This window comes from Apodemus sylvaticus, chromosome 13 (genome assembly GCF_947179515.1).
Source record: "Apodemus sylvaticus chromosome 13, mApoSyl1.1, whole genome shotgun sequence".
Taxonomy (NCBI): domain Eukaryota; kingdom Metazoa; phylum Chordata; class Mammalia; order Rodentia; family Muridae; genus Apodemus; species Apodemus sylvaticus.
The window spans coordinates 68,339,431-68,355,004 of NC_067484.1; the positions used below are offsets into that span (position 1 = coordinate 68,339,431).

The 15,574-nt window shown below is 42.6% G+C and overlaps 1 protein-coding gene across 8 annotated transcripts in view; it reads right to left on the minus strand.

The window, feature by feature from the left end:
• The window catches only part of LOC127663694 (protocadherin gamma-C4), a 159,691-nt gene that overhangs the window by 136,493 nt on the left and 7,624 nt on the right, over positions 1-15,574 (minus strand). For 2 of the 8 annotated variants that reach the window (XM_052155345.1, XM_052155351.1), the window contains exon 1: positions 11,460-13,396. The exons of 2 other annotated variants lie outside the window; for them this stretch is intronic. In XM_052155345.1, the coding sequence (XP_052011305.1) occupies positions 11,460-13,226 (1,767 nt within the window). In that variant the 5' untranslated portion in view covers positions 13,227-13,396. Of the gene's footprint in view, positions 1-6,392; positions 8,934-10,811; positions 13,397-15,574 lie in introns of those variants that run through there. 4 more of the 8 variants (XM_052155350.1, XM_052155342.1, XM_052155343.1 and 1 more) reach the window with 4 other exon arrangements.

Here is a 15,574-nt window from a genome sequence, read left to right on the forward strand (position 1 = left end):
GTGGCCTTATTGGCGTAGGTTTGGCCTTGTTGGAGGAAGTGTGTCACTGTGGGTGTGCTCTGAGAACTCCTATGCTCGGGCTCTGCCCAGTGGGGTAAAGAGACTTCTGTTGCCTGCAGAACATAGTCATCTCCTGGCTGCTTTCAGATCAAGATGAAGAACTCTCGGCTCCTTCTCCAGCACCATGTCTGCCTTCATGCTGCCATGCTTCCTGACATGATGACAAACCTCTGAACCTAAAAGCCAGCTCCAATGAAATGTTTGCCTTTACAAGAGTTGCTTTGGTCATGACGAGTCTTCACAGGACTAAAATCTAAACTAAGACAACAGCAAAGTATTTTCTTGGTATTAAACTGCTGTTTATGAGTGAGCAAATCCTGCATGTCAGATCTTCGGTAGGGTCCTTCAGAAGTGAGCCCATGCCAGGTTCTTCTGAATAAATTAGAAAATCTCCAAGAACATCAGGCAGAAAACAGACAGTAGAGGAGAAATGTGATAGTCTGGAGCCTGGCTAGGTTTCCTGTGCCCTACTGGGAGATTCTGAGGGTTTGGTGTAGTTGCATTGCTCTAGTGGTACATTCTCTGATAGATAGATATCTTTGTGTGAGGCATACAAATTGAGGGTTTTCAGATAATTCCACTGCAGCTTTATGAGTCAAAACATTGCTCATAATTAGCCAACAAAGGCATTCTGCACACAGAGAAGTTGCAGCAGTGCCATTAATGGCTTCAAATAAGGATCCCGATAGAACAATATTTCACTGCATATTGATGATGAAAGCAATCCTTGCATTGTCAACATTTTAATACTCCCTATGCAGTACAACTGCCATTTATTCAAATGGGAATTTTATATCCCTGCAAATTAAGGGCTTTATCACTTTTCAAATAGCAGAGGTTACCTTATTGTAATAATTGTATTGGTATAGTTACAGTTTCCACTTCTATGTTCATAAAATGGCAATCATGATAGCTTCCTTGTTTATTTTAGTAGATCTGAGGGACAAACAATATATTTGAAAAGTATGCGAATGAATGAAGTTGCTGGTGATTGCAGAAGAAATATCACAAATATTCTTGAAATACAAGTTTGGTGGGTGCTGGAAAATTCCACTTTATTCCCCTTTAACTTATAAAAGCTGTAAATCCCATTGCTCTTAGTTTTTTATTCTGTTTCATTTTAAAAAACACACACACACACACACACACACCCAAATGTGTGTGTGTGTTGAGAATGAGTCTTACTATATAGTTCAGGCTATCATGGAACTAGAACTTGATAAAGACTCAAGTTGGCCTAGAACTTGCCATCATCATATTATCTTTTTCCATCTCATCTTCCTCCCAATAAGTAAGCAAAAAAGCTTGATAGTTTTCATAATAACTATGGTAAGAAGCAAGAGATTCTGTTTTCCCGTTTTTAAGTATTTATAAGTAAGATTTAAAAATGAATTTACCAGAACTTGAGGGTAAGACCATACATACTGCTGAAGATACCGCATTCTTGAGTCATAGGACATGGCAAAATCAAGTCTGTGCCTACCTGGATGCTTCATCCCTACTGGGTAGTTGTAAGGTGGAAGTGCAGGAAGGTTCTAGGCACACTACCAAGGGAGAAAAGTCATCAACAGACTAAAACAGCTATGAACCTTGTGAGTTACAATAACAATTGGCCTGGTGAGATATTATAACTGTTGCAATAGTGGTGTCACTGTTACAGGAGCAACCAGCCACTTCCAGCTTGGATTTAAAGTTTGTCCACAAAACAGAGCTCATTCCTGGTTCCATGAACTGAGCCCAAACTCCATGGCTGGCTAACGTCATTGTCATTAGTACTATTACTCTGCTAATATAGTAGTAGCATATGGTACTGATATAGACATAGTAATAAACTGCCCCTTAACTGCTCATCTATCTATCTATCTATCTATCTATCTATCTACCTATCTATCTATCTATCTATCTATCTATCTATCTATCTATCTGTCTGTCTGTCTGTCTATCTATCACTGTATCTTTCTTTTTTTTTATTAAAGATTTTATTTATTTATTCATTTAATGTGAGTACACTGTAGCTATCTTCAGACAGACCAGAATACCAGAAGAGATTTTATTACAGATGGTTGTGAGCCACTATGTGGTTGCTGGGATTTGAACTCGGGACCTCTGGAAGAGCAGTTGGTGCTCTTAACCACTGAGCCACCTCCCCAGCCCCATCACTGTATCTTTCATTCTTCATCAGAGAAGCTGCTTTTTATAGCAGATAATGTATAACACAGAAAGCCATAAGTGGTCAACATGCAAAGAATAAGAGACAGTGGCTTGTTCAGATACAGGTGGGACATCTCCACTCCCTTCCTCCAAAGCTCAGTAAAGGGCAGAGAAAGACTGTAACAGCTAGAGAGAGTAAATATCTGTAACAAATAAGTATTTGCTGGGCATGACAATGCCCTTGCACATAGGAACTCACAGCAGCCAAGATGGCATGCCCAAGACTTGCACAAGATCAAGCCAACAAAATACTGTTGTGGAAGAGGAAGAACTCAAGAAATCTCATCCTTATTTGAGGAGCTACTGAAAGAGGATGGTTTTCTACAGGACGTGGGGTCGGGAAGGCTACCCATTCCCCCAGTAGATTACTCTGTATCCATCTGCATTTCAGTTAGTAATAAATGGACTCAGTGGTGTGTTTTTTTTTAAATCACATAAAGTTATGTGGAAAAAGTAAGGGGATAGGAGAGGGATTAGAAGGGGAAAGAATGGGATATGATAAAACTCATATTCACGTATGAAACTCTCATGCCATAAAACAATTTACAAACTGTTGTTTATCACTACATTACAACTGTCCTTAACTGTATTGTTTTTCCCAAGTAGATTAACAATGATAAGTTATCTGAATTTGAGAGGTGAGTTGTGAATCTTTAAAACTATATATATATATATATATATATATATATATATATATATATATGAAAAAAGATATTAATGTTGATTTTTCCTTGGTTCCCAGTTTACTGTGTAATCATTTAAACATAATGGGGAGGGGTGGAGACATAATACTAACTGTCCTGGAACTCACTATGTAGACTAGTACCAGGCTGGCCCTGAACTCACAGAGATCCGCCTGCCTCTGCTTCCTGAGTGCTGGGGTTAAAGGTGTGTACTATAATACCCAGCTCATGTAAGCATTTTTAACTGACATTCTTTGCTAATCAATATACATGTTGATTTTGATTGTCATGCAGTGTGTCTTATAGTTTTTGATCGTTTTTTTTTTTTTTTTTTTTTTTTTTGAGACAGGGCTTCTCAACCTGTCACAGGCTAGACCGGGCTATCTTGGAATTCTTTGTACATCAGGCTGGCCTTGAACACAGAAATCTGCCTGCTTCTGTCTCCCAAGTGCTAGGGTTAAAGGTGTGCCCCACTAACTACACTGCCCATTGAGCCTTATAGTTTTAATTACATTCCCAAACTAGAAAACCTACATAAAACATTTCACTTATATAATATGTTGTTATTCTAAAATGTACAGCAGGTGTATGGCAGCATGGTCTCACACAAAGCATGAAAGCATCTTAAACTGTTCATCATGCCCAGGATTCTACACAGTCTTCTACTGCCATTATTATTGTTGGTATTATTTTAGTGCATTATGCATAGGCTAGAGATTGGTGTCAGGTACCCCCTTCTAGCCCTGTCTTATGTTTTGAGACAGCGTCTTTCACAGAGCCTGGAGCTCACTGACTGACAGTCTGACTGAACAGCAAGTCCCAGAGACCCTCTTGTTTCCATCACTCTTGTTTTCCCTAGTACTGGGGTTGGGACAAATATTCATCTTTTTTGTTTGTATATAGGTTCTGGGGATGGTTACTTCTAAAATCTATCTTTATTTCATGTGTGTAGGGGTATTGTCTGCTTGTATATGTACCACGTGCATGCATTTGGAACCCGTGGAGGACAGAGGAGGGTGTCAGATCCTTTGAAACTGGAGTTGCAGATGGCTGTGAGCTGCCATACAGGCTCTGGGAACCCGACTGCGGTCCTTTGGAAGAACAAGCTCTCTGAACTGATGAGCCATCTCTCAGTGTCAGTGTGCTTACGTGGCAGGAACTGTACTGACTGAGCCAACTCTCTTGCCTGAACATCTGTATTTTATCCAAATGTTAAAAAAATCATGGAAATAAAAGACTTTAAAAACATATGTAAGAAAAGTGCCTTCCCATTATTCAGAGTACCTCATTTTATGGGAAAGCTACCTTTTCAGAACACACATACAACTGTTCTTTAAAAGAATATAATGTGCATATGGTACCTATACTTACAGAGTATGTCACAGGCATTTTATAATGTACAGACCATCAGTTGTTTATAGATATTTAAAGGATGTTTCATTGTTGTAGAAAGCTTGTCTCAGTATACATAGCTAAATATAAAAATTTTCATTACAAATAATGGAAAAGGGGATGGAGAGATAGCTCCGTCAATGAAGCGTTTGCTTTGCAGGTATGAGGATATGAGTTTGATCTTTATAACCCATGGTTTAAAAAAACTGTTACGGTGGCAAGTGTTTGTAATTCTAGTATTGGGGAGGCAGAGACAGAACATCTCTGTGACTCACTGGCCGGACAGCGTAGCCTACCTGCTGAGGTTTGGGCTAATGAGAGATTCTGCCTCAATAATAAGGTGGTTGGTGTCTGAAAACATTGTCCCTGACCTCCACAAGCACTTGCATACACATAGGCAGGAAGACACAGACAGACAGACAGACAGACAGACACACACACAAACTGAAATGGCATATTTCTGTGAAGAAGTGAATGACATGAACATCTCTGCCTGCATAGATTCTTTTCTTAGTGTTTGAATTCATTAATTCTTTGGCAAGTCTGTTTATAGTGTTATCTGCTGTATCATAATGCTATGTCTGCTGTTCATACTGTTATCAGAAGAATGTATATAGTATGGTTGTCCTTTATATGTTTAGAAAATAAAATCAAGTGTTCCTGGGTTTTAAGTGCATTAACAAACTATGTGTCTAGTTATTTCCTTATAAGATCCATGCTCATGAGTTTTGAGACCCACAAATAAACATTTCATTAAGAAAAATCTATTAACCTAGAATAAGCTCATCCCAAAGAAATAAATTTTAAAAGATAGAGCATTCTTCAGTTATGCTGATTTTCTTGAATACAAATCTTATACTCTCATAACAAAGCAGATTTGCATTTACATATGGGAGAATGTAAACATTCTGAGAGATGCTGATTTTGATAATTGAAGAGGCAGAAACTAGCAGATGCCAGGGGCATGACACATCCATTCTGGATGAACACAGCAATACAATTCTTTGGAGACCCTAACATATATCACAGAATAAAATAGAATTCTAAGGTTACTTCTTACTGATTTATTTCCCAATGAAGACACATATGCAATAATTACATGGGTTAGCCCCGACTTTTTAAATTTTAGAATGTTGTGATCTTACCATCAATATAAATCTAACCTACATTTCTGATAGGAATCGAGCAAAAGTTTTTCTTATTGTCTACAGATTTGTGAAAGTATTATAATTTGTTACCTATATGTATACTAAAATAAGAAGAGCATACAATATCTTCTACTATTACTGTTTTTGTCTTGGTTCCTGTTATGTTGCTGTGAAGAGTCACTATGACCAATGCAATTCATAAGAGAAAACATTTGTTTTGAGACAGGGTTTCTTGCTGTAGCCCTGGTTGTTCTAGAACTCACTAAGTAGACCAGTGCCTCTGCCTCTCAGGTGCTGGGATTAAAGGCATGCATCACCATTGCCTGGCTAAAACAAAACATTTAATTGGGGTGGCTTGCTTAGAGTTTTAGAGCTTTTGAAATCTCAAAGCCCTTCCCCAGTGACACACCTACTCCAAGAAGCCACACCTCCTAATCCTTCTCAAACAGTTCCTTTCCCTGGTGACTAAGCACTCAGATATGTGAGCCTATAAGAGCCGTTCTAATTTAAACCACCGCACCTACAAAACATGTCCACCAATGATATGTAGACAGATATCTCAAAGGGAACCATATAATGATTTGAATTAATGCAACTCTTCTAGTAACAGAATATTTATCTTTAAGCTAGCAATATTTTTTTAAGGAAAAAGATTATGTTTATCACTTTCTTTTTAAGGTAAGCCTACTGTCAGATTTTCTAAACTATCCACACACAGAGAAAAGATATTCATTCAGTCCAGATATAATTTAAAAAGTATCTATTACTGAACAAACTAGAGTTAAACTCCAACACAGCAAATGATGATCCACTATATAACTATCTGATTTCGACTCTACTAGAAAAACAAGTACAAATGAAGAAAACGTTCCAGTTCTCAATGAAAGAGAAGACTGACCTGAGCAGCTCCGGGCTCTTCTTTGTCTGTGTGTATATTATCAGGTATCAGAAGAGGTTCACTCTTCTCACAGCTCTCTTCACTAATGAGCCTGTCAGCATAATTGGGCTGGGGGAAGATCAGGTGACTCCTTTTGGAGTCTGTAGTGAGAGAGATCTCATGGGAATAGGTCTGCAGGTAAGCCTGTACCCCATCCATGCCCACAAAATGGGAGGCGGGCATGTTGGCCAGTCTGCCTGTGGAAGTCTGAAGCAGGCGTGACATGTGCCAGTGCCTCAGCCTGAGGGCCAACAGCACGGTAACAAATCCCAGAAAGACACAGGAGACCACGGCCACTGACACCACTAGGTAGAGTGTGAGGTCTGAGTCCTGGGGCTCTGCTGGTGTGTTGTGGTTGCCTAAGTCAGTCAGTACATCCGGGATGCTATCCCCTACAGCAATAGTGAGTGTGACAGTGGCTGAGAGAGGGGGCTGGCCATGGTCCTGGACAGCCACCACCAGGCTCTGCTTGAGGACATCTCTATCCAATAGGGCCCTTGCTGTGCGCACCTCACCTGTGTGAAGCCCTATTGAGAAGAGTCCTGGTTCACTGGCCTTGAGCAGGCGGTAGGACAACCAGGCGTTCTGTCCCGAGTCTTTGTCCACTGCCACCACTTTGGTCACCAGGTATCCAGGCTCTGCAGAGCGGGGTGCCAGTTCCACACCCGTGGAGCCATCAGTAGGAATAGCTGGGTACAGGATTTCAGGAGTGTTGTCATTCTGGTCCAGCACAAACAAGCTCAGGGATACGTTGCTGCAGAGTGGGGGATTGCCACCGTCCTTAGCTGTCACCAGTAGCTGCAGGTCTCTCAAGTGCTCATAGTCAAAGGATTGCAATGCATACAGGACACCAGTGTCAGAGTTAATGGAGACGTAGGAAGACACAGGCACTTCTTGGAATGTATAGTCAGCCAGAGAGTAAGTGACCCGGGCATTATCACCACTGTCAGCATCATGGGCAGTCACTGAAAAAATGGAGACGCCTCTGGGGTTGTTTTCTGAGATGGAAGTGGAATAGAAGGGTCGAGAGAAGGTGGGTGGGTTGTCATTTATGTCGGCTACTTTCAGAGAGATGTGGTTTTCTGTAGACAGTGGAGGAGTTCCACGGTCAACAACGGTAACTGTGATGTTATAATCGGAAGTCTCTTCTCTATCCAGTGCTCTTGTTGTTAGTAGGTGATAGTAATTATTAACTGACTTTTCCAGTTTAAAGGGCAGGTTCTTGGGAATAGAACACAAAATCTCTCCATTCTCCCCAGAGTCAGCATCATGTACACTGAAGAGCGCAATTATGGTTCCGGGTAGACAGTCTTCAGAGACGGAACTGGTGAGAGAGGTGAGTATCACTTCTGGGGCGTTGTCATTTACGTCCTGGACTGTGACCAACACCTTAGCGCTGGCAAGAAGAGCGCCTCCGTCCTGGACTACCACTTCCATGAGATAGAATCTGGATTCTTCATAGTCCAGGGATTGAATAGTTGAGATTTCCCCCAGATTAGAATCGAGCTGGAAAGTTTCAGAAATTTTATCTTCTTCGTTGCGGAAAGAGAAGGTCAATTTCGCGTTGATTCCTTCATCTGCATCGGTGGCGGTGAGTGTGAGGAGTCTCGTGCCCACAGGTGTGTTCTCCGGAACACTCACTCTATATTCGCTCTGAGTGAACTGGGGTGCGTTATCGTTTGCGTCAAGGACGGTCACGCTGATGTGGACAGTGCTAGAATGTACTGGGTTTCCGCCATCCAAAGCTGTGAGGATCAGGTCGTGAACAGACTCCTTCTCACGGTCCAGGGGCTGTTCCAGCACCAACTCTGGATGTTTTTGCCCATCAGATCCGCTCTTCACGTCCAGAGAGAAGTGCGGGTTGGAGCTGAGCTGGTATCCCTGGAGGGAATTCACACCCACATCCCCGTCTCTCGCGAAGGGGAGCACCAAACGTGTTCCTGTAGCTGCGTTTTCATTAACTTTTACTTTTAACTCCTCATCGCGGAACCGGGGGAAGTTATCATTAATATCAAGGATTTCTACTTCCACTTCATAAATTTTCATTTTATTTTCAACCAAGATGTTAAAGCTGACGAGACAGGGCGCGCTCTGAGCGCACAGCTCCTCCCGGTCTATCCTGCCTGCTGTGACCAAGCTGCCGCCTCGCGGGTTCAGAGAGAAAAGCTGTGACCTACCTCTGGAGACGATGCGGACTCCGCGCTCCGTCAGCTCGCGGGGCTCCAGCCCCAAGTCCTTGGAGATGTTGCCCACGAGGGAGCCTTTGTCCAGCTCCTCCCGCACAGAGTAGCGGATTTGCCCCTTTCCTGACGCGCACAGCGTCCCCAGCAGCATGAAGAACGTCAGCAGGTCGTTGCAGGTCCAGCGTCTCGGTGGGTCCGCCATTGTCTTTTCTTTCTTCGCTTTCCTCTTAGTCCCGGTTCAGCCTGCCGTTTCCTTATTTCTCTAAAGCTGGGGAGAGCCGGACTTAGGATGGTAGCTTTCCCCAAGAGCTTGTCTGGTCTATGGTGCGGAGGAAGATGGGAGCCGGTCGCTTTTATGACTGCATCTTTCCCAGTCTGGTGAACAGCGACGCTTAGAGTCCTAACCAGTTACTACACCAATTCTATTTTTTTATTCCCTCTTAGTTATTTTCATTTCCAAGGTTTTCTTTTTGCTGTATATTTAATGTATTGTTGTGTTGCGGTGTTTACATTTAATTAAATTTTAATTATGACAATAAGACTCCCACACCCTGAGATCAATATAGTTTTTTTCACTTATCCAGAAAAGTTGGGTTTTTATAGACTATTGAGTCTTTTATTTCTTATCCACATCGAGTTTGTTTAACCAAGTAATTGAAATTCCTCCCTTTGTTGGTGTAAAGACTTGATTTTTTAAAAATCAGGATAGGCTTAAAAATGTTCTACCTAATAGAACATTAGTACAAACAGTGCTCTCAATGTATCTTTGTAGAGACCCATATATTCTGTCATATGCAGAGAGATAGACGGTAGACTTGTGAAATCTTTGAGAAAGTTTCCTGGCCTCCCAGTCTATGGCTATGAAATATGAAAACATGTAGCTTCCCTGTCTTGGACAAAAAGTCTGAGTTTGGTTGCCTACATTATTTATAACTTCCCATCACCATTCAAAACACTTGTAGACACTTTTTTTGAAGGGACCTCAGTAGCAACCGGAAAAGTGAATGAAGGAGACAGGGTTTCATTTATCTCCCATGGAGGAAATCATAGATATTTAGTTGACAAGAAGTGAGTGACCTATTTGTTTTGAGACAGATATTTAATGTCATCACCCTTGAAGGATAACACATTTTAAAAAAAGAGTTATGGCAGAGAAAAGACAGTTCAGAAGCTCCTCTTTTGAGAAAAGCAGTTACCTGATAACTCATCAATAGACAAAGATTTTAATTGGATAGCTATAATTTTATAATCTAGGACTTGGGACATGGTTCGGCAGGTAGAGAGCATGATGGGTAAGCATGAGACCCTGGATTTGGTCCCCAGCACCATCAATAAGTAAATCCATAAGTAAACGTGTAAATAATACAAACAATACAATTTTAGATATTTTTGTAGAAATTGACATAAACATAGGTTGCAAAACCTTCCTCAATGTGCAACTTTTCTTGACAGCAAGTTATTTAAATGCATGAAGATGATTTTTATTAATAAATTTATTGATAAAATTGACTCTTCATAATAGATACCGCAGATATCCTATGTTGCCTATCCTTTAAAAAGAAACCTGTACAGGACCCTGGTACCTTGTACACTGGTCCACAGACGTACATGTAGGCAAAGCACCCATACACATAAAATGAAAACCAAAATTAGCAAAAGCTTCCAGGAACCCCAAGGCATTCTGCTTGAAAGAGCCTCACAATGTTTACCAACAAGTCAGTCGAATAATGCCCTACCCAGGATGCTTTGTTGATAACAAGCTATAATCTTGAGTGATGTGTTTCTTCCCTGCCAGTTTTCCCAAACTAGTAAGACAAGGACCATGTTTATGCTGAATCACTGAGTCTAAGAGGAAGTAGAACAGAAACTCGAGTATTGGAGACCTGACAGGAAAAGAACCTCTAAAGTTTCCAAAAGTAATGAGTGTTGTGGGCTGGGGAGGATTATAAGGGAGAAGAAAAACAAGCATCATATGCTGTGGACACTTTTAATTATGGGCAAACAAACTTCACACTAGAGACAGAAACCCTTCTTTAAGACGTGGTTAAGATAAGGTTAAGTACTTAAGGCAGATTATTGTTCAAGACTAACTTGCAAGACAATGAAATATGCAATGAAAGCACCAGAACCAACTTAATGATTTATTAAGAAACACTGAGACCCCCCAAGTAGAAAACCAAATTAAATTGAAGCTCACCTTTGAGATAGAATCCGAGACAAATGGAACCTCAGTGTCTCCAAGAGCACCTGGTACCCAAGAATCGTCGCCGCCGCAGAGGAGGTCCTGAGGAGCAACTTCTGGAGTCACATTGAGAAAATTAAACTCTGTCTTAGCTGACTGTGAGGCAATGCACACATTGTAGGAATAAGGCAAAGTCCCCTCACTGTAATTGGGGAGAACTCCAGTCGCAAGGTTAGAGCTGGGGCCTGGCTTAAAGCAGCCCCAGGCGGCTGATCTGGAGGAGTGTCTCAGACGCAGGGCAATAGCCAGAATCACCGCCAGGAGGAAGAGTACTGAGATCAGGGCCAAGGCCACCACCAGGTAAAACTGCAGCTCACTCTGGGGGTCAGCCGGCAAAGGGTCATCTCTGAGGTCTGGCAGGACCTCCTGCAGGCTGTCAGCGAAGATCAGGTGCAGCGTGGCTGTAGCCGAGAGCGGTGGCTGTCCACCATCACGCACAGAGACCAGAAGGCGCTGCCTCGCTGAGTCCCTGTCTGCTAGGGCACGCGCTGTGCGCACCTCGCCTGTGCGCAGCCCCAGGCTGAAGAGCCCGGGGTCGCTGGCCTGCAGCACGTGGTAGGACAGCCAGGCATTGTGTCCCGAGTCTGCGTCCACCGCCACCACCTTGGTGACCAGGTATCCGGGCTCGGCAGCGCGTGGCACCATGTCGAAGAGCGCAGAGCCATCGGGCTCGAGCGTGGGATACAGCACGCGTGGCGCGTTGTCATTGAGGTCGCCCACCAGCACGCGCATGCTCACGTTGGCGCTGAGCGCGGGCGATCCCTGGTCACGCGCCTGCAGTATCAGCTGGAAGGAGCGAAGCTGCTCGTGGTCGAAGGCGCGCTGTGCGAACACTACTCCACTGTCCTGGTTCACAGACACGAAGGACGACAGCGCCCTTGGCTCTAGGTCGCTGGCTATGATGAAATAGGAGATGAGGCCATTGGATCCCAAATCCGGGTCGGAGGCGCTGACTTGAGCGATGGAGGCTCCAGGTGGGTTGTTCTCAGCCACATGGACCAAGTAGGAGGTCTGGTGGAAAACCGGTGCATTGTCGTTGACGTCTGAGATATGGAGAGTGATGATTACGGTAGAGGAGAGCGGGGGCTTACCCCTATCGGTAGCTACAATGGTGACGTTGTATTCCGGAATCGCCTCCCTATCTAGAGTTCTGTCTGTCACTAGTTTGTAATAATTCTTCGAAGAAGATTTCAATACAAACTCTTCATTTCCCAAGACATGGCAGTAGACGTCTCCATTTTCTCCAGAGTCTCTGTCTCTGGTTTTTATCAAGGCGATGACTGTTCCTAGAGGAGAATCTTCCGGTAGCGGGGTAAATACTGACGTCACAATTACTTCTGGCACACAGTCGTTCTCATCCAGAATTTCCACTTGGATACTGCAATGGGATGCTAGGTCTCCGGGATCTTTTGCTTCTACATTCAGGGTGTAACTCTTAGCAGTCTCAAAATCCAAATGATCCTTTGTCGTGATTTCTCCTGTTCTCTTGTCTAAGTTGAAAAAACGTTCCACTTGTTCATCCACATTGTGAAAAGAGTAGGTGATTTCTGCGTTGATGCCCTCGTCCTGGTCGGTGGCTGTCACCTGAAACACAGAGAAGCCTGGTGGCACATTTTCCCGAAGGGTGACCCTGAACACATCCTGGCTGAACACTGGCGGATTGTCATTAGCGTCTGTGACTTGGATTCGGATCTGGGCGGTGCCACTTCGGGGAGGATCCCCCCCATCCACAGCCGTGAGGATCAGCTGGTGAAATTTTTTCTCTTCTCGGTCCAGAAAACGTTTTAGAATCAACTCAGGATATTTACGTCCATCTGGGGTCTCTTTCTCGGTGACTTCAAAGTATTCATTGTCAGTAAGATAGTATTTTTGCAGCGAATTAGAACCAGCATCTAAATCGAGGGCTGGATCCAGTGGAAATGCTTTACCTGGTCTGGTGGACTCCCCAATGTTTAAATCAACCTCACCCTGTTTGAATAGAGGAGCGTTGTCGTTCACATCCTGAAGAATTACAGCTATGTGGAAAATATTTAATGGCTTCTCAGCGACAATATCGAACTCCAAAACACACTGGGGCTGCTTCCCGCAAACCTGCTCTCTGTCTATTCTGTCACCCACAAGTAAATCCCCACTCTGTGGATTTACAGTAAAATAATCCTTCTCTGCGCTGACCCTTAGCTTCCGGGTGGGCAGATTCTGGACACTGAGCCCCAGATCCTTTGCGAGGTTTCCTACCATCGAGTTCTTGGCCAGCTCCTCGGGAATGGAGTAGCGGATCTGATCCGGGAGAGCTCCGTGGAACAAAGGCAGCAGGAAGGGCGACAGTACCTGCAGCCACCGGGCCGGGCCGCTCGCAGAGCCCCTCCTCATCCTCCTGGCTCGCGCTGCCTCTGTGCTCCTCTGTTGGTGAGGGTGGCCAAATCCGCCTAGAACCACTTTTCTTGCTGATGTTTGCTGTATCAAGATGCGTACTGACTCTCCTCTATGGTTGGTTTGTACAGGAAGTTACTCTCCCAGTCTCCTAACGCGTCTGGGAAATGGTCTCTCTCTTCTTTTGACCTACAGCGACGCTCAGAGGTCTTCACAGAAATTGCAACGAAGTCTTGCAGAGGCTTGAAAAGTTTTTTGTTTCTTTTTAGTTTGGTTGGTTGTTTTTGTTGTTTGTTGTAATTGTTGTTTTATATTTTTTGATGATATATTAATTTTACAAAGGTAATATATTGAAATTGTTCCAAATTAAGGGGTTACATATAGTATAGGTCCTTATGATTTACCTATGAATTATGTGGCACATTTCTCTCAAGTGGAATGAGTTCTAGGTTTCTTGTGTATGTTTTGGGTAGTTCGTCCCACATTTAAACACACTTTCCCCGCACCTCCTTGTAATCAAAAGCAATACACCATAAGCTTCTCCACCTCGCTTCTTTCACTCCGTCTATACACCCACATGTGCACTCCTTTTCTGGACTCTCATTAAAATATTTCATTTCACACCAGTACACAAGTCTCTGTATTTATTCCTCATGTAGTGGTCTACCATATAAACAAACAAACAGTATCTTTTTATGTAAATAAACAGTATTATTAAGTAAACAGTAACTTGTGATAGCAAGTTATTATTTACTGTTCTCCAAATGATTCACATATATCACTCTGACAGATTATATTCTCTCTCTCTTTTCTTTTAGAATAAGAGTTAGATCACAGTTTTTTAAAAAGAACTTTAAAAAATATTTATTTATTTTATGCACATGAGTACATTGTAGCTGTCTTCAGACACACCAGAGGGCATCTGATCACTTTGCAGATGGTTGTGAGCCACTATGGGGTTGTTGGGAATTGAACTCAGGACCTCTGGAAGAACAGTCAGTGTTCCTGACTGCTGGCCATCTCTCCAGCCCCAGGATATATTCTTTTTTTTTTTTTTTTTGATTTGGTTTTTCGAGACAGGGTTTCTCTGTGTAGCCCTGGCTGTCCTGGAACTCACTCTGTAGACCAGGCTGGCCTCGAACTCAGAAATCCACCTGCCTCTGCCTCCCAGAGTGCTGGGATTACAGGCGTGCGCCACCACCGCCTGGCCCCAGGATATATTCTTAATGCCAGTATCTGAATGTATTTTACCAAATTTTAGTCCAACTGCACATCTCTGGGTTATATTTTATCACCACAGTGTTTGGAATAACGTGTCTTCAGATAGATGCTCCCAGAATTTGTTTATCATCTCTTTCCTTGCCCAGGCTCAGCCTGTTATCATGTCCCTCATTTCTACGTACTTTGTGTATTGTACCCAGCCTCACACGAATACAAAGCCACATAGAATCAACTCTCCGTTCACACTGAGTCACACACATCCCACCATCTTGATACAATGGCCACTTTCAGAAACCCCTGCATTGTGTAATAAATTTTAATTAATTCTGGATGAACTCACTTAGAACTGTATGAAAGCTTAGCAAATAAAAGTGTCGCACATCTCTGACACACAAAATGCTTTCTGTCATGTCAGAGGATTATTTGTCTTATCCCAGTCACGTAGTGGTAAGCCTTCCAAGAATAATTTGCAGAGATTTTGACAGATGGGAAGGAGTTCAACTAAGTACTAAGAATAATAACAGTCCAGAATCCAAGTCAGCCAACCATTGTAAGAGGTTTACCTGATGAAAACCAGAGAGATTTAAGCAAATTCTGTTTTGTTGCGACGCAATGGTGATGTCATAATGGGGAATTTAGAAATTATGAAAATTACTATAACTTATTTATATGAATGAAATAAAATAGGCAGTTTTTGGAAATAACCAAGTTGTAACAGAGACATCAGATGCTCTGGTACACCTTGTGTCGGCAATAATAAAATGTTTGAGTTGGGCATAATGGTCCACACCTGTAATTCTAGCACTTAGAGAGAACTGCAAACTGCAGGCCACTTTGGGTAGGCTACCTACTGAGTTAAAGGCCAGCTTAAACTAGATAGTCAGACCTCGCATAGAAAATTATTGGGAATATAGCATTCCATGGAGAAGTTAATGTTATAGCTAACGGTTAAATATTTTCACTACATATAAATTGTCATTATATAATTATAATGGAAAAGAAACCATTTCAAGGAAAAAGAAGTAAATTCCAAGCAAAGAATAGTCTAATGTAATAAAGGGAACTTAACAAATTCAGGTTAGGGTTGGCAAAACACCTCAGTGGCAAACTCCATCAGTCACTATGCC